The following is an 18,944-nucleotide window of genomic DNA, read 5'->3' on the forward strand; positions in this document are numbered from 1 at the left end:
GACGTTCTCTCCAATGTGCAAGCTTAGCGATTGTAGGACAACATGACATTCAAGTCCGCATCCTACTTTGGGGTGCTGCTTGCTTTAGAAGCATTGGAGGAAACTCCTGGGGAGAGATGTCTCGCTTCTCCCCAGCAAATATGCTTTTCCCCACCCATTAGCTGGCTGTACCTGAGACAATACATGCCCGTTTTATGGGTCGGAGCTAGAAAAGTCCTAGGAGCCGTGTCTCCTTAGGGCCAGGCTTACTGTGCTCTGAGAGTCGAGCTCATGCCTGGTGAGGCCCGCCTTGTGGGATATTGGGTGCTTGACCAGCTATTAGTTACAGTGGTACTCCATTAACGCCCTACGTGTGCACTGTTTCCTCCAAACAAACTCCGGAGAGGGAGACAGGTGACTCCAAATCCCTAACAAAAATAACCACTTTTGTGGTTACCCAAATCACCTCCTTCTCAAAGTGGGGCCAGGAGTCGGTCCAGTCAGTGGAGTTCTACAGGCCAGGACTAAACAATAAAGAGGTTCCTTAAATGTGGGGAGCAGAGGGGGCTGGGAGGAGAAATAGGGCAACACTCATAGATCGAGGAAGGAAGGAAGGAAGGAAGGAAGGAAGGAAGGAAGGAAGGAAGGAAGGAAGGAAGGAAGGAAGGAAGGAAAGAGGGAAGGAGGGAAGGAGAAAGAAGCTGATGTTACCCATAAGAAGTTATGAAAGCCAAAACAACCAAAAGCAATTACCAAGTTACCATATCCAGCTGGAGAGCTTAGAGTGAGACCAGAGAGCCCACATAAGTGGGTGTGAATTAGATGGAATTGTCTAGAGTACAATTTGCTCCCTCTACCTCTGGATTAAATTTGCTATCTGGGGCCAGAAACATAGCAAACGCTTGGAAGGAAATGGACAAAGACATTGTCACAAGTGGCACAGTAATGCCATTCAAGGGCATTTAAACACACATCTCTGATGGAAGGTGTCCTAGAATCTGACAGTTAGCGGTTACCTGTTCTCCCTGACCCAATAGACATTATATGAGAGAACAGTTTGAAAAGCAGTGTGCGACTGCAAACCAAGACACTTGGGGCATTAAACATAGAAAATGGGAGAGAAGGGATTTGCCGCTAAGATTTGCTAACCTAATTTCATGGGGTTTTTTAAAAAAAGACATGTAAGTACTAAACACTAATGAGCTTAATAACCTTATTAAATCCATTATTCAAAAATTACATGTGCTATAATTGCCCATGATTAGCTGTCCTATAATTATACTTTGCAAAACAAATAATTAGCGTTGGCCTTTTGCAGATGGGTGAGGCTGATTGGAGGGGATATAGTCTGCATCAGTGATTCTCCACGTGTGGTCCAGGGACCCCTGGGGGGTGTCTAAGGGGGTCCACAGGGTAGAAACTATTCTCACAACAATATTAAGACAGTATTTGCCTTTTGCACTGCATAGCCATCTGTACCGACGGGGCAAAAGCAATGGCAGGCAAAATCGCTGCCCTCTGAGCACGAGTCAAAGCAGTAGCACCCAACTGTGTTAGGAGTCCTGTGGTCTCCACCTGCACGCACGCCTGGTTTAATAGGGCGGGGGAGATCTTCCCTTCAAAACGTTGTCTATGAAGCAGAAAAAAAGTCACTAATTCTATTAAAGTAAGTGCAGGACTTATTAATAATCTCATCTCATGAGCCCTAACCAGTTTGGCTCAGTGAATAGAACATCGGCCTGGGGACCAAAGGGTCCCGGGTTCGATTCCGGTCAAGGGCATGTACCTTAGTTGCGGGCTTCATCCCCAGTAGGGGACGTGCAGGAGGCAGCTGATGGATGTTTCTCTCCCATCGATGTTTCTAACTCTCTATCCCTCTCCCTTTCTCTCTGTAAAATCAATAAAATATGTATATATATTAAAATCTCATGAAATGGGAAGGATGCATGAAGCACTTTTGCTGCAAATAAAACGTGATGGTTGTCTTAAGGTCAAGCACCTGCGTGTTGACTTGAGCGGAGAATCAGTAAGTTTTGCATGGAACACCCTTTTTATTGGGAAAAAAAAAATCTTGGAAAGCAAACTATGGTTACCCAGTCTTGGATACAGCAGATATTTTATCCAAAATGAATCAGATGAACGTGTCACTTCAAGGAAAACAAATAACAGCATTGACTGCTAATCAGCACATTTGAGCTTTCAAAGAAAAATGTGAATTTTGGAAAACTTGGCTCTTCTGTGGCCTTGACAGCTTCCGCGGATTCGAAGGCCTTGCTAAGGAGGCAGGCGTGCTGGCAACTAGGGTGGGTTTTAACGTCGTGTCATAAATGCATCAGCATCTGGCGTGCCTGCATCACTCAGTGAGCCAGCGTTTCTACACGACCCGTGTGTGATGCATAGAATCCTGCACGAGAAAAAACCCACTCGGAGCACCGGGTAGACCAAGGCATTTCCATGCAACCAGGGGCCAAGAGTTCATGGATACAATTTCCGGTTCCACAATACAGCGAATCAGTCTCTAAGGAACTACCATTTGTCAAGTTTGGGTATAACATCCAAGAAGCTTATCCAAAGTTATAGAAAAAGGACATTAAAATGCTACTCCCTCTCCCAACCACGTGTGTGTGTGTAAGACCAGGTTTTCTTCCTGTGCTCCCACCAAAACAACCCGCCACAGCGGACGGAATCCGAGGCAGGTGGGAGCACCCAGCGGGCCTCTGTTCAGACGGACATTGGAGAACTGAAAAGGGTAAAGCGATCCTAACCTTCTCACTCGTTGGGGGTACGCATTGGAAAACACATTTTTACAGGAAAAAAAATGTTATTTATGTTAATGTGTAATGGATATCATTATTTTAAAAAAATGTTCTTTTCGTTTTCTAAGTTTTAATTTCTAATATGTAAATATTGACAGCTGCAACTCTCATAAACAGAAGCTCTCTGGTTTCTCAACCATTTTAAGAGTGTAAAGCAGACTGAGAGCCAAAAATGGAGACCTTCTGTTTCAGGGAGTGGGCGCGAAGACACGTGGCTGAGGACAGAGACTGGGGACCCCGGCAGGGAGAGGTTCGGGGAGAGAAGATGAGAAAGAACAGCCCTCGCAGGAGAAGGAAAGCTGGAAGTCTGGGTATCCTGGAGGCCAAGGGAAGAGAGTGTTTCCAAAGGAGACAGGACGTCAACCAATTGCTGCACGAGGCAGAGGAGACGGGAGCTGAGCAAGGCTGGTGTGTGGACAGTGACCACAGGGCCACTCTCAGAGACGTCTCCGTGGGCGGAGATGGGAGCCTGATGGGAGAAGAGATTCAGGAGGCGGCGGCAAGGTAAATGCAGCTGAGCATCAACAACTCAAGACATTTTACCTTTAGCCCTGGCCGGCGTGGCTCAGTTGGTTGAGTGTCATCCATGCACTGAACGGTTGCTGGTTCGATTCCCGGTCAGGGCACATGCCCAGGTTGAAGGCTCAATCCCTGGTAGGGGGCATGCAGGAGGCAGCCAACCAATATTTGTCTCTCACATCAATGTTTCTCTCCCCCTCTCCCTTCCTCCCTCTCTCTAAAAATCAATATACTAGTCTTTAAAACAAAAAGTTTTACTATCAAAAGGAGCAGAGAAGTGGGGTGATAGCTGTTGGGGAATAAAAGATCAGGGAGACATCTTTAGACGAGAAAGCCTGCAGCATGCCTAGTGGTAGGAAGGCACAAACGAGAGAGGGTAGTGGACGAAGCGGGGAACACGGCCCCAGAGAAGACAAGAAGGGATGGATGCGGGGGTGGTCGGCGTCACTGCCCTGGGGCGGGGAGGACCATCAGGGCTCTGTGGCTCTGACCCACAGGACTCTCCCCGCCGGATACTGACAGGTCTCTCCACCTGCCATGACCTCCCCGTTGGCTCTGCTTATTTTTAAATTTGCCTCTTTTAAATGTATTTACTCAAATCATGACTATATTTGCATTTTAAAAAATGACTCAGGTGCATAAAGTAAAAAGCTGGAACCCTCCCCCAATTTCACCCCTTTTCCCAGAAGAAAGCTCTGTCCTCAACTTAGTGTGACTTCGCCCAGCGCCGTCCTGCGTGATTACATGCAGCTATTTGCACGTAAAGAAATAAATGTTTGGCTGGAATTCTGCCGTAAGTGACATCACACTGTGCATAAACACACCCTAAACCAAGGCTTCACCCCAACAGCTCCTCCCGGAGCACTGCGTTCCTGTGCGGCCTCTCACAGTACAGGCCTCTCACAGTACAGGCCTCTCACAGTACAGGCCTCTCACAGTACAGGCCTCTCACAGTACAGGCCTCTCACAGTACAGGTTGCCGCATTCTCCTGTTGACGGACAGTCCCCTTAATTCCAAACCCTCACTCTTCTTCTCAACAATGCTGCCTGGAACAGGCTACAGGGCTCTTTGTGAGTACTGTGGGGATGTCTTGCGAGGGATGTCATTTTGCAATCTAAACTGGTCAAAGTAAGTACAAGACCTCCACATTCCCCTGGCAGAAGTCTTGTAACTTCCTGAACCTGAGATTTTGGGCCATCTCCAGCCTCAATGCCCAAATCCAGGTCACAGAGAACACTCAGCCGTACTCTTCAAACACTGTCTGTGAAACACTAGTCCCACGAGATGGTAAAGGGTATTAAACACATTTTAAAGAAGATTCTTTGGTCAGATAAGTTTTCTAACTGCTTGTTTAAATAAAGGAGAACAAGTTTATTCCATGTGGGGCTTGCCAGAGCCTTTATAAGCCAAAACTCTTTGTATATCTCCGAGGTATTATCCTATATAATAAAAGGCTAATATGTCAATCGACTAAACAGCAGAACGACCGGTTGCTATGATACGCACTGACCACCCGGGGGCAGATGCTCAATGCAGGAGCTGCCCCCTGGTGGTCAGTGAGCTCCCCACGGGGAGCATGCCTAAGTCGTCAGTTGGACATCTTGCACCATCTGCAAGAGGGTGCAAGCCAGGCTGAGGGACCCCCCCCCACCCAACCTGAGTGCACAAATTTTGTGCACTGGGCCTCTAGTATGAAATATTTCCTAAACTTACTTGACCACAGAACGAGGTATAATCTGTTGGTTTTATGATAAAGGTACTCCTCAAGAAACACGTGTTTCAGAGCATCCTTTGAGAAACGCTGTTTAGATTATTAACACAGTCTTCTGTCCGAAATGAGCTTTGCAGATTTAGATGCAGCCACAGCCGTGAGGCCTCTGCTTTCTCACAGGTGCATGTTAACCCTGAGATGGAGACCTAGAATCAGATCTGAGGCTGAGAAAAGCCAGGGTGGGAAGAGTTACAACTGCTCCAAGCTCAGAGTCGGAATCGTAGTGAGAGGTTCACAGGTTAGGAGCCTGTCTGAGCGGCTCATGGATTATTGAACACAATGCCAAGGAAGTCTATTTCCTTTGTACCACTTTGCTGCTCCCAAAAAAATCTGTCATGCTGTCTTGATCATCTTCTCATGCCTGAACTCCTAGAACTTCCTCTGCAGCCGTCCTCCCCTGCACACACCCTTGCGTAATCAGCCATTGCCAATCTCCCTGAATACACGGCAAATCGTCTCCTGCCTGCTTCTCTCTCCCTGAGCCTGAAACCGTGGTTGTTCTGTGATGCAGTGACCTAGGGTTCCACGGGGCCCTGGGATGTGGCTCAGGGACTGGAAGGAACTTTTAAAGGCCTTTAATCCATCCCCAGGCTGGCCTGACCTCCACCCACATCAGAAAGGAAACTCTCTACCCTTTTCTTAACACTTCGTAGTAGAGATCCCTGGAGAAAGCCTGTCTGGTCCTGTGTTATCCAGTTTTACCCTAACCACGCCCCTGCCCTAACCCTTCACAGCAAACATCACCATTTCTCTCTCTGGCCCTGCTGCTGGCCTTCTGAGGCCCTGTCGGTTCTGTGACTGGTTCCCTAAGATTCGACTTCAGAGCACCTCAGAATTTAAACCCAAACTAGCTGTGCCCCTGGTCTCAGAAAGGTCCCCAGGACCTGGTACATCACTGTCGCTTGAACAACATCCCACTTGGTTTATCCCCAAACCTCCGACCTGCTAAGCCTTCTGGGAAGCTACTGAGTTGCCTCTCTCCAACTTTGAGTCAACACAGGAGGAGATCATGTTTTCCGTTCCAAGTCAACCCCTTTCATTTGTCTGCGTTACTCTTGAGGCTCTTCCTTGAGTTTATTCTTTTTTTGTTTTGTCTTTCTTTCCGTCATAGTGAAACGGAGGGGGAGTGGGATTAGATGTCTCTCAGACAAAGTGGTTTTTTGTGTGACCTGAGCCCATGATGGGAAAAGCAACAAGTAGACACTATGTCTGAAACTTACCTATTTTGAATTTTATTCTTAAAAAGCAAAATCTGACCTGCGTGTGCTCACATGACAGGCTGTACTTCCTGGGCCCCACAGTAGATGGAGCTGATAAAATCGGGATTTAGTCGGATATACTAGTACTTGCAACTCCACTCCCTATGCTGACGGCACCAGCACCTTCGTCATCGGGGGAGGTGTGAGGACGAGAACTTTCTATACTCCTCATCGGCACCCCTCGGATTATAGAATGAAGCCATCACCTCGCCTACTAGCCCATGGGACTGGGTTTTGAAGCACAACAGCGGAAAAAGAGAGAAACATAAAAAATCAGACTGGGGACCCTGAGTCCAACTAAGGATAGGGGAGCAAGCGGAGGGGGAATCAAAACCAGAAAGGTGGTCACAGCAGGCCTTACTGTGCTCACTGTTTATCCTGTTAATTCAAGGTCAGCTGACCCTGTATACAGGTCATGTTCTATTAAGCAATCTTCTCAATTTGTAGGCATCTCAAAATATTGTGTTATAAGCTTCTCAAAATATTGTATTGATCCCTCTGTCTTCTCCTGAGCACTCCCTGACAAATTCAATTCCTAGAATTTATAGGAGAGATTATGTACTTGAGGTGGAGATGAAAGAAAACAGTATCTTTGATTATATGAAATACTTTCCAGTGCCTTGTATAAAACCTTAATCCCAGCATTTTAGATGTTGTTTCTGGTCAGAAATGTTCATTCACCTATGGTAAAGATTTCTATATTCTTGTAATAATAAGATACGGTGCAACTAACCGTATCCATAATTCAATATCCACACTACTTACTCTCCAGGAGCAGGGCATGAGCAAAACAATATTTCAGTCCATAAATTTTGTTCTTAGAATTATCAAAAATATAAGTATGGATAAATATTGGTAACAAAGGAAAATAGCCCCTCTTTATTGACTGTGAAATTATTTTAGTATTGAATTTGGATCTGATGTCCCTTTTCCCATCTTTTTTTTTTCCAAAATAGAATAAAATAAGCAAGGCAGAGGTCATAAACAATGCGGCTTGTAGAGTTCAGGCTTCTGGGTAATAAAGCAGACTTCTCTCTCCTGGGAAGCCCAGCTAAAATGACGGCAAATGCGTTTGTCCACAAGGACAAAGAGAGCGGGAAGAGCCGACGGCCACAGCCTGTTGGGAGCCAGAAAGCAGAAGGCCAGTGGTCCCTGCCGCTCAGGCACGGGCATCCTAAGCTGGTAGGAGGGAAAGGGGAGAAGCAACGCACTACATGGCAGGACCTCCAGAAGACGTGGGAGTCAGCTACCTGTGGTAGCGCCAGAAGTGAGGGTGCGGCTACACACACAAGTATTGGCTGAAAGGTTGCAGCTAGAACCTCAGATCTCTTCCCAACTCCATCGGCGGGGGGGGCGGGGGGGGGTGGCGGCGGCAGGGGGCAGCCCTCACTGGCTCTGGGATAAGCCTAGAGGTTTCTTCTCTGGAGAGGCTGAGATGAAGGGCTTCTGGACTGGGAGACACTGGACACGAGTGGGGAGAGGGACACCCTAGTAAATCACATGCATGCTGACCGCTGAGGCCCACACACCTCCCAGCCCAGCGTGTGGGCAACCGGGCTGGAGACAGGAAGACCCTTTCCTGAGGAATCTGCACACCCCAAGCGGAAAGCCCCCAAAGACACGGGCAGCAGGGGCTCCCTGAGAAGCAAGTCCCACCCGGCCTCTCTTTCCAGCCAGCTTTCAGTTCCCAACCAGTTTCCACCTTTAAATCTAAGCCAACAAACAACCCAAGACCTAGGTATCTGAGGGAAACCTTGAATGTGAAAGACCGCAAAAAAACAAAGAGAAAAAAACAACCTTAAGGAAACAGACTATAGCTTTGTATACTAGGGGTTTAAAAAAAAAAAAACACTAGTTAATATACTACTTATAAAAGTAACTAAAAATTAATATCTTCAAAAAGATGAGGTATTGCAATGATGTAACAAGAACATTTGCTAAATTTAAAGGAACATTCAAAGAACAAAAAAAAGAGCCCTTGGAAATTATACTAGTGGCATGAGATGCTTTTCCCAGAAAGAGAATGTTGAGACTCACCCAGAAAGTAGAGCAAAAGACAAAGATATGGGAGATAGGGCAGAAAAAAACTAGGAAAATTAGAGACCAGTCTAGGTGACTCAATATTCAAATAAGAGGGGTTCTAAGAAAAAAATGGAAGAAAACAGCAACGAAGTGATCGAAGAACACCGCTCAGCACTGAGTGACATGAATTTCCAGGTTAAAAGTGCCTCACACTGTGAATGACAATAGAAGCCACACCAGCCTGCCGCCGTGACATCTCAGACCGCCGGCAACAAGGTGCTGCCGCAGATTCTCGAAGGATCAAGGAGCAGAACAGCTCCGACAACAGCACCAGGAGTCCAGCACCAATGGGTCCCCTCAAACATCTGAGGGAAAGTGCTTCTTCCCTAGAGTTCTGTAACCCTCCGCCTGCTTGTCTATCATTATATAACAAGGTGCTTCCAATGTTAGCGGCTAATACCAACCATTATTTTTGTTACATCTCCCCGTGCGGGTGTCAGGGGTGATCAGATACTTCTGAGTTTAATTACTGTTCATTAGTTTATCTGGTCTTGTTTCAAGAAGGAGTTTAGGAAGTCTATAACATTATAGAGAATGTAACATTAAATTGCATTTAAATTAAATTAAAGCGTGGCAAAACAACATAGAAAAATCAAAGATGCGACAAAGAGAAACCAAGAAAATCATTTAAAATAGCCTGATACTGGTCACACATTTGTCTCTAAACTCTGTGTCCATTGGTATTAGATTCAGCTACAGGTAACAGAGAGACTCAACATAGGGTGGTTTAAATAAGATAATGCATGAGTTTATGTCTCTCAAACATGAAAGTTCGGGGATGTGCAATCCAGGTCTGGCATGGGAGCTCAAGTTCACTGCTCCTTGGGGTACAGGGTCTTTCCAGCTCACCCCTACTTTTCCAGGGTAGAATTTACCCCTGCAGTCTAAGATAGCAGCATTCCTATTCTGGGCAGCAGAATGGCTAAACAGGACAAAGAAAGAGCAAAGAAACCTGCCAATTGTGTCCTAAGAAATATCCCCAGAAACTGCTGCTAAAAACTTCCACTTTGGTCTCATTGCCCAGAACTGAGTGAAGCGGCCACACCCAGCTGCAAGGGCAGCTGGGAAAGCAGGCATCATTCCGGGCAGACCTGTGTCCTACGAAAACGTCTATGAAAACGGACAAAGGGGAGACATGGGTCTGAAAGACAAGAGTGTCTGCCACAGCTTCACAGCCACTGAGAGAAGAGAGGGAACATGGTCAAGTTTAAAATACAAAGATGATAAAGACCACCAGTTGTTCGAGAGACTTACAGCAGCTTTTGGTAAAAAGGTTACAAAGGTCTTCATAAGAAAAAAAGTTTGATCTTTCCACATCCATGCAATTGTTTATAGGGCTGTTTCCTGTAACAACTTATGCAGTGACGGTTTAGAGTGGTTCTCAACCTTTTTAATGCTGCGACCCTTTAATACAGTTCCTCATGTTGTGGTGACCCCCAACCATAAAATTATTTTCGTTGCTGCTTCATAACTAATTTTGCTACTGTTAATGAATCGTAATGTAAATATCTGTGTTTTCCGATGGTCTTAGGCGACCCTGCTAGCGGTTCTCAACCTGTTGCGACCCACAGGTTGAGAACCACTTCTGTAGAGCCTAAGACCATCGGAAAACACAGATATTTACATTACGATTCATTAACAGTAGCAAAATTAGTTATGAAGTAGCAATGAAAATAATTTTATGGTTGGGGGTCACCACAACATGAGGAACTGTATTAAAGGGTCACGGCATTAGAAAGGTTGAGAACCACTGGTTTAGAGAAAAACACAACTATAGAGATGTGGTTTTCTGAGTTCATTTTCACCCCACTTTAAAAACTCATAATAAAAACGTGTGCTTGTACTTCATCATGTGAATGTCCCAACATTAAGCATACATGTATGTATTTGTTCCAGAATTAAAGAAAACTCTATCTACCTTCATCTACGGAAAAGAAACCGCTGCAATCACCGGGACTACCAGAATATTTCAAAAAACGGTAGGTGGCCACACTCAGCCTTCCCCTATGTGCCCTGAATGACTGATTTTATTTCCCAAGAACCACAGCAGCTGAGCATTCGTGGCAAGGACCACGGGGTAAAATGAACATCTCCCTTTCTGATAAAGGGGTCCGGGGTTAGGGCCTTTCCCTGAAGCCAAAGGAACAAGATGCAGTCGAGATATACACTGAGTGGCCAGATTATTATGATCTCTGAACGCATAATAATCTGGCCACTCAGTGTATAACCTATATAATAAAAGGCTAATATGCAAATTGTCCCCTTCACCAGCAGGCAGGCCGGCCAACCGCCCATGTCCCTTCCCCCTGGTCAGGCTGGCCGGGCCCCACCCATGCACAAATTCGTGCACCGGGCCTCTAATACACACACACACACACACACACACACACACACACACACACACACTGAGTGGCCAGATTATTATGTGTTCAGCGATCATAATAATCTGGCCACTCAGTGTATGGAGATGAAGGGGCAGATAGATACCAAACGAAACAAGATGCAATCAAGACAGACAAAGGGGCAGTCACCCAACAGCAACGCTCCAGAGAGGCCCGGGCGCAGGGCGTCCGAGGCTCAGGAGGCAAGACCTCACTGAGCACCAGCCGGACAAGAACTAAGCACAATCAAGGTCGTTGCAAAGACTCTGCCCTCCCCTCTGGTGCAAAGGCTCCCACATTTTAACTGGGGTGGGAGTTTGACGAAAAACAGCTTCATGTTTGTGGCTGAAATCCCCAAAGCCAGTAAGCAAAGGTATGTCCTCGGAACAATGGGGGGCCTCGCAGTCTCTGCCAGCTTCCCCTGTGCCCCAGGACATCCGTAGATGGACGGCTTCCCCCTGTGTGGTCCCGCCTCCCGCCTCAGCCCCAGGTCAGTCCACTGCCACTCCTCACTTGGTGAAACTCCTCACCGATAAGCCGTGGCCTAAGGAATTGCCAAGGAATGTCTTGTGACACCATGATGCAGAGATGGCAGACCCAGTGCCCAGGGAAGGTATTACTGATATCTCTCTGGTGGCTCCACCCAGACTCCACCTCAGCAGCTCTCACAGCACACACCTCTGACCATCGTCATCCGCAGAGCAGACTTGGCACATGGCGGGGAAGCTACTCGCCATCCCTGTGCCATCTTAAGTAACAACAGGGTTAAGGAATATTCCAAGCAGCACAATGTTTAATGGGATATGTGACCTACAAATGATCTCTTACACAGTCTACACGGAATAAATGTTCTATTCCAAGAACCACATCGTAGCATCACCACTAAAAATACGATAGCTGATCGTTGTTGCGCTCTTGCTGAGTGCTAAGAACACGCTCTGTGTTATAGTTCAGCTAATCCTTTCAACAAGCTGTAAGGCAAGGACTGTTCCATTTCTTCGAGTGGAGGACACCGCTGATTGGAAGAACTCTGGGGAGTGCCGAGGGAGGGAGAACCACAGTGCACACCTGGAGTGCAGCACTCAACCCAATAGTCAGTGTGTTCTCTTATACACTGAGTGGCCAGATTATTATGATCTCTGAACGCATAAAAATCGCCCATGTCCCCTCCCCCTGGCCCGGTGCATGAATTCGTGCATGGGTGGGGTCCAGTCAGCCTGGCCAGGGGGAGGGGACATGGGCGATTGGCTGGCCTGCCTGCTGGTCAAACTCCTGGTCGAGGGGACAATTTGCTTATTAGCCTTTTATTATGTAGGATATACATTGAGTGGCCAGATTATTATGCATTCAGAGATCATCATAATCTGGCCACTCAGTGTATTTCTCAGAATTGAGGGAGGATAATGATCTCCACACTGTTATCATTGAGGAAACAGGGGCCTGGGGGGACAAGATCCCTGTCCCGGGACACAGAGAGAGCAAAGGGTGAGAGCAGGAGTTTGTCCCCAGGCTGTCTCCCTGCACCCAGACACCAGCATTGGCCTCTGATTGGAGAGTCCGGCTACCGATCGATGGGCCTCACCTCTCTGGGGGTGAACACGGCCCACAGCCAGTCTGTGGAAAAGGAAGCACCGACGCTGGTGTGAGTCATCGCAGACACGGCGACCATCGGCCCCTCGCTGCCTTTTCTCGTTTGCTTTTTACACAGTCCCAAAGCCGCCCAAGGCTCCCTGCCATGGAGACTGTGAAAGGCAAAGAACACACACGCCGTGTGCAACATGATGCAGCCCGCAAAAGGGCGCTTAAAGTCCGTGTGTTTTTGTTTAGAAGGACATAACGCCGCCAAAAGAAAAACCAGGATGTAAAATTGGATCGAATAGTTCATTTCTACTACATTTTTTTAAATAAGAGAAAAACAGCTGTACACAGATAGGTAGAAAATACACCAAAATCGCCGTGTTTCGTAAATTATGGGTGATGGCTTTTTAAAAAATTTTTCTATTTCCCAAATATTTTATTTTTCTATACCAATAACATAAAAAAGAAAAATAAAACTAGAAAGAAACTGAGTCTAGGAGCAGTAAAGGGCCTGCTGAGCCCAGAGCTGAGGGTACCGTGTTAGGGCCAAAAAGCAGTAGGCTCTACCCAGACACAGGCTCTGTGCGCCGGGGACACAGCCTGGCTCTCCCCACAGACCCCCCCAGCCCAGCCCAGTGAGCACAGCGCTCCTTGGTGGAACCCAGAGAACGGGGTGAGACTGCGAAGGGCACTGGACACGCCCGCAGCAGGCCCTCCTTCCAGGGCCTGCCCTCTGCACAGCGCTCCTTGGAAGTTCAGATTGTGGCGAGGAAGGGGGAAGGAGGTGGGCAGAGAGCCTGATCGGGAAAACACACGCGGGTTCAGACGTGACCCCACCCACGGCCCCCGTCAGGCTCCTGTCTGATGACCAGATGCGGGAGGTCAGGAGAGAGTCTCCTTCCTTCGTATCTGCCGTCCTTGGAGGGGCAGAAGGGAGACGGTCTAGTGTCACTTCCTGGCGGTGCTGCTTGACTATTGCTGCAAGGATGTCATTCCAAGAGGACTATTTTTCCCGTTTCCCCGAGTTACTCATTATTTAATGCTCAGGTTTCTTCTCCAGCCCCTCGGCCTGGTTTCGGGGCTCCTCCTCACTGTGGATTTTCTTCCTTTCATCCCCGCCAAGAGATTTCAGTCACTCCCCAGGGCTTCTGTGGCTCCAGGGAGAGTCAGCTCTCTGTTGCCTGCATCCCGATGGCTACACTTCCTCTTCATTACCAGCGAGAAAGAGGCGAGAGGGAAGGAGGAGTTGAATGGAATATGAAAGTGTTTCTTGAAAACCATACAGTCAGAAGTAAAGAGACAGCTCTATTTCTGTCTTGATGTTTCGGTACGAGATCCCAACTATGTCCGTAGCTATCTCTCCCGGGAACCGCTGCCAGTGATTGGAGAGCGTTTAAAAAGGTCAGATGTCCAAGTCGCCTTTCATTTGGGCGCCAGTTCTCCGGCCGGGGGTCAGGCACAGCGAGGCGCCTGCTGGGTCCTTACAGCCAGCAAAGCAGGGGGTTCTTACAGCTTCCCAGGCACCAAAGCGTCCCAGCCGGTGGGTGGGAGGCGACCCTGACACTAACCAGGTAGGTGGGAGCCTCTGGAAGTGAGAGACAGCACCTCTGCCTGGAGAAGGGGCGGGGAGGTACATGTGAGCAGAGAGCCCTGCAGGAAAACACAGGAATCCAGAAAGCCCAGGGAGATGTGGCTCAGGGCTTAGAGGCTCCCGGGGCAAAATGGCCTTTGGGAAGAGAAGCCCGGGGTGGCCGAAGGGTGCTTGCGAAGCTACGTCGGGTTTTAGGAGTAGGAGGTAGAGGAGAGTGACACTGGGAAGCTATTACATTCTTTTAAAAATATGTTGGGGCAATCATTTATCTGGTTAGTCACAGAAATTCAGAACCACACTTGCGAATTTGAAAGCATTTGCAATAGTGGAAACATCATCAGAAAGTGTCACAACAAACAATTATTAAGGGCCCGCTATTTTGAGCTCACGGTCAATATATTAGTCTGAACATGTCTGCTTATTGCAAGCAAACATTTTTAGAGAAAGGAAAGAATTCAAGTTTCTCGTGGCCAATTCTTTAACTGGATTCTACAAATCACGCTCTTCAAAATGCTGAAAAAATGAGCGAAATCTGCATTACTTTAAATCTAATCAGAGTTAAGTAACAGTGTTGGTTTGGAGGTCAATGCATGATACCACATTTTCATTTTTAAAAGTATATGTTTTTATTGATTTCAGAGAGAGGATGGGAAAGGGATAGAAACATGAATGATGAGAGAGAATCATTGATTGTCTGCCTCCTGCACACCCTCTACTGGGGATCAAGCCCACAACCCAGGCATGTGCTCTTGACTGGAATCAAACCAGGGACCCTTCAGTCCATAGGCCGACACTCTATCCACTGAGCCAAACCAGCGAGGGCACACTATTCCTTATTTTAAAAGGACGGGATGAAGCAGAATTCAGACTTTGGTGGCCAATAAGGTCCCTGTTCTTTCTCTAATTATGGGCAGGTAATTCCCCTGGGACCACCATGCCCCTGTTTCATAGTCAGTCTACTCCATTGTAGAGACCAGAGAATGGCCCTCTTGAGGGTAGTGCCAGTTCTTCAAATGCTCGCCTCGCTTTCCCACCCGCAGGCTGGGGCCCTCCTGCTTGCATCGCGGCCCGGCTGCTTCCGGAAGTCTCCTCTGTGACGGCAGCAGCCACAGCACAGTCGGCAGCAGGAGGAAGACTGTGGAGATGGGGAGCAGACAGAATGTTGTCGGGTCTGGCAAAGGGACAGCAGCACCGCAGAAAAGGGGAGGGGAGAAGAGAAAGGGAGGTGGGAATACATAAACTAATGACATAACCTCAAAAACTGAGCTTTGCAAGAGGAGATGGAAATCCTGGCAGATGCAACAACTTTGGAGCGAAGAGAATTCGGTGCTTACATTATAGAGACCCGCCAGAAAAACACACCCCACAAAAACGTTGGGTAAAGACGAGTAGGCAAGTCCTCTCCCCTTGAGTGGATGTTTGTGACTGCTGGTTTTTGTTGTTGTTGTTAATCCTCACCTAAGGATATTTTTCCATTGAATTTTAGAGAGAGTGGAAGGAAGGGTAAGAGGGAGGAAAGAAGGGAGGGAGGGAGGGAAAAATATTGATGTGTCATATTGATTGGTTGCCTCCTGCGCACACCCAAACCAGGGCCAGGAATAGAACCTGCAACCCAGGTACGTGCCCTTGACCAGGAATCAAACCAGTGGCCCTTCAGTGCATGGGCCGACACTCGAACCACTGAGAGACACCAGCCAGGGCTGTGACCGCTGTTTTTAAATCCATGGCGACAGGTGCCCTGGGCCGGCCATGCTGTCCTGAGCAGCAGAGGAACAGGTGGTGTGGACACAGGGAGAGGCTGACCACGAGGCACGCCTCGGCAGGTTTTCATTTCCGTTCCCTCAAGCTCTGTGGGTGATCTGCACCTCAAATCCCCAGCCATCCTCCAGATAATGAGGAAATTATTGGCCCGACCTGGTCCTTTAATTTTTCCCACTCATGCCTTGAGCTTTCATTAGTTTTCGTATCTCATTAACACACAAATCAAAGAGTGAGAATTAAACACCTCCTGATTTATGATCTTACTAAAAATGGGAAGCTGAGATCATGGGACGGACGGGCCCGGCCGAGGAGATGAGTGAGCCATGGTGGGTGCCATGCCAGCCCGCCGTGGCCGCCCTCCGCCTCTTCACTCGTGAGGACATCAGGGAGCGACCTCACACCCAGAAACACTCTGAGTCTCTACGTTTAGGACTCAACGTGGCACCTTTCCTGAGCAGAGACAGGCTCGAGTCACACTGGGTTTTCCTTTTTTCAGGCACTGGGATAGGATTTGCATTAAACCTCACACCAGTTCTCAGTTGTGTGTCTACCCCAAAGACGCTACTGCCCAGGGATAAAGGCCATGTCCAACTCCTCTGTAAATTCCCTCCTTGGGTTCACTCTTTCTAGCATCCCAGCCTAGAGAAGCAATGCCACTCAGGGAGCCAGAGCTCAGCATTTCGGGCAGAAGGGGCAGGGTTTGGATTGCAGTTCTCCAGATTAACAGCGGTGTGGCTTTGGGCAAGTCGCTTAAGTGAGCCTCAGTGTTCACATCTACAAAATGGGGCTCCTCGCGTGCCTACCTCACACAGTTGTGCTAAGGCCTAAATGAACTAATAAGCACAGTGCTTAACAGAGTGTCTGAAATAACATGAGAACTCAATAACCACGACTTTCCTATAAAAGATATGTTACAGGTCGTAACAGGGATGGGGGGCGGGGGGTGGCCATGCATGTCATTACAGGAGTTGAAATATGTCAGCTCTACGATCTGAATTTACACAGCCCAGCCAGCAGGGGGAGCCTCAGGCTCTCTGGGGAGATGGGTAGTTCTCAAAGAATCCTTCCTACTGTTCCTCTCATCCCTCAGCTCATTCCTGAATCTTTGGGGTAGTTTCTCTCTCTGGTGATAGATACGTACCCTTTCCTTACACCCACTTGCAAGTTCACTCATTCACGCTAGCAAATGTCTTGAGACCTGTAAATCCAAAGGATTTGTTTGGGGTTATGTCAATAGAATGCCAAGGACACATGAAAGCCATTAAGGGGAGTCCCAGGGGGAACTCATCAGCCCGACGGTGTGGACGGCCTCTGACTGTTTAGTGATGCTTCTCCCGTGATCGCAGACAATCGCACTCTCATCCTGACAGTGTTGAACTGAGCCCCCTAACTTTAACTATTTTCTTAATTTTACTTATTCAGGCGCATCTTCCCAAAACCTGGAGACATTCCTAGAAAGGTACGTGGAAGGAGTTGTTTTTCATTTTGAAAAATGAATGAGAACTCTGTTGTTACCCATCATCACTTGCACTGGGCATCAGCTAGTCACTCTGCAAACGCTGAGAGATTATTATCCCTTCTCGGGCCAGTGAGCGTTGGAAGTGTTCATTTCCATGTGTCCTTAGAGACAGATCATAAAAATGCATACAAGCTTAGACCTGGCCAAAAAAGACAAAAAGCATTTCATAGTCCTGTTTACGAAGGAGAAAACAATTTTGTGCTCATTTGGGGCTTAACATTAAGAATCGGGGCCCTGGTGCCCAGAATGGAAACTTTGGGCCCACAGGATGTCTCGGGAATCTGGACATAAGTAACCCAGGTAACTCATCTGTGATTATTGATCACAAAGGCTGTGAACGATGCTAAGAGGGTAGGGTGTCCACTGCTGGAGACTCCACTCCTCAACTTCATACGTTGATGTGGTCTTTCAATAACAGAAGATTAAAGATTACAGAGAAGGAAGGGGGAAGTGGGAATGGTGATACTAAATGGAAGAAAAATAGCAAAGTTACCCAGAGGGTGGTCACACAGACTCTTCCACAGGCCCAGCCTGTGACGCCGGTTACAGAGCTGGGTTTCCGCGTATTTGACATTCAGCTTCCAGTTTGTCTAGGAACCCACTGTTGGACCACCCAGCCATCGTCATATACGCCATGGTTGGAAACGACGTCTGCAACGGGTGAGTTACTACCAAAGAAAGTTTTTGGGTTTTTTAAATTTATTTTTATTGATTTCAGAGAGGAAGGGAGAGGGAGAGAGAGAAAGAAACATCCATGATGAGGCTGCCTCCTGCACACCTCGCACTGGGGATCGAGCCCGCAACCCGGTCATGTGCCCTGACTGGGAATCGAACCCTGACCTCCAGGTTCATAGTTTGACACTCAACCACTGAGCCAAACCAGCTAGGGCAGTGATAGTGATTCTTGGACAAATATTCATGTTATTTTAATATCCTTAAAATCAAGACGTTGGGATTAGTCAGACTTGAGTTCAAGCCCTGGTTTATAGGTTGACGCTCAACCACTGAGCAACACCAGCCAGGTGCAAAGAAGGTTTCGAGAATTCTTTGCCTCTGGGTTTCCCCCTTTTCTCCACTCCATATTAGCAGCCTGCTGTCAGATCAAATTTCTCTGTCTTCACAAGTCTTAGACACATGTGGAATCAACAGAACCAACCTGGGAAGCCGAAAGACCCTTTCTACAAACATCTGACCCGTTCATCCTTTGCTCTGATTCACAAGGAATGTGTGTGTCATGACCAGTCCTGAGTTGTGTCACAAGAAATAGGCTTCTACTGGCCAACAATCTGAGATTGAGAGTCATGACTTCCTCCATAAAATAAGGCAGAATCACAGCTACCCCATAAGAACAGCTTCTTCACTCACATCCTCATACGCCGACTCATGAGGCAGAGACACGTAGGCAACGCGCTTGCGGAGACTTCACCCAGTTCCGGCCAATCCTCTGCACGCCCATGACCCGCAGGAGAAAGCAGTTTTGCTCACCTGCTGATCCCAGTAGTGATTTCAGAACGTTGACTGCCTTCGTTCCCCCACGACATTTTGGAAGATTTCTCAAAATCTGTGTGTACCCCTGAGGCGACCACCTGTGATGTGCCGGGCTCTGGGGTCCAGTGGCAAACAGGACTTTCCAAAACTTTCTTTTTCTTTTTTCACTAACGCTTATGAAGCAATAAGAAAAGATATA

General features: G+C 47.7%; 1 protein-coding gene across 2 annotated transcripts in view; it reads left to right on the forward strand.

Moving 5' to 3' along the window:
- Positions 1–18,944, forward strand: part of AOAH (acyloxyacyl hydrolase) — a 90,588-nt gene that overhangs the window by 58,083 nt on the left and 13,561 nt on the right. The window contains exons 13-15 of one of the 2 annotated variants that reach the window (XM_054726322.1): positions 10,324–10,406; positions 17,161–17,197; positions 17,843–17,917. In XM_054726322.1, the coding sequence (XP_054582297.1) occupies positions 10,324–10,406; positions 17,161–17,197; positions 17,843–17,917 (195 nt within the window). The remainder of the gene's footprint in view (positions 1–10,323; positions 10,407–17,160; positions 17,198–17,842; positions 17,918–18,944) is intronic. The other variant, XM_054726323.1, reaches the window with a different exon arrangement.

This window comes from Eptesicus fuscus, chromosome 14, assembly GCF_027574615.1.
Source record: "Eptesicus fuscus isolate TK198812 chromosome 14, DD_ASM_mEF_20220401, whole genome shotgun sequence".
Lineage (NCBI taxonomy): Eukaryota > Metazoa > Chordata > Mammalia > Chiroptera > Vespertilionidae > Eptesicus > Eptesicus fuscus.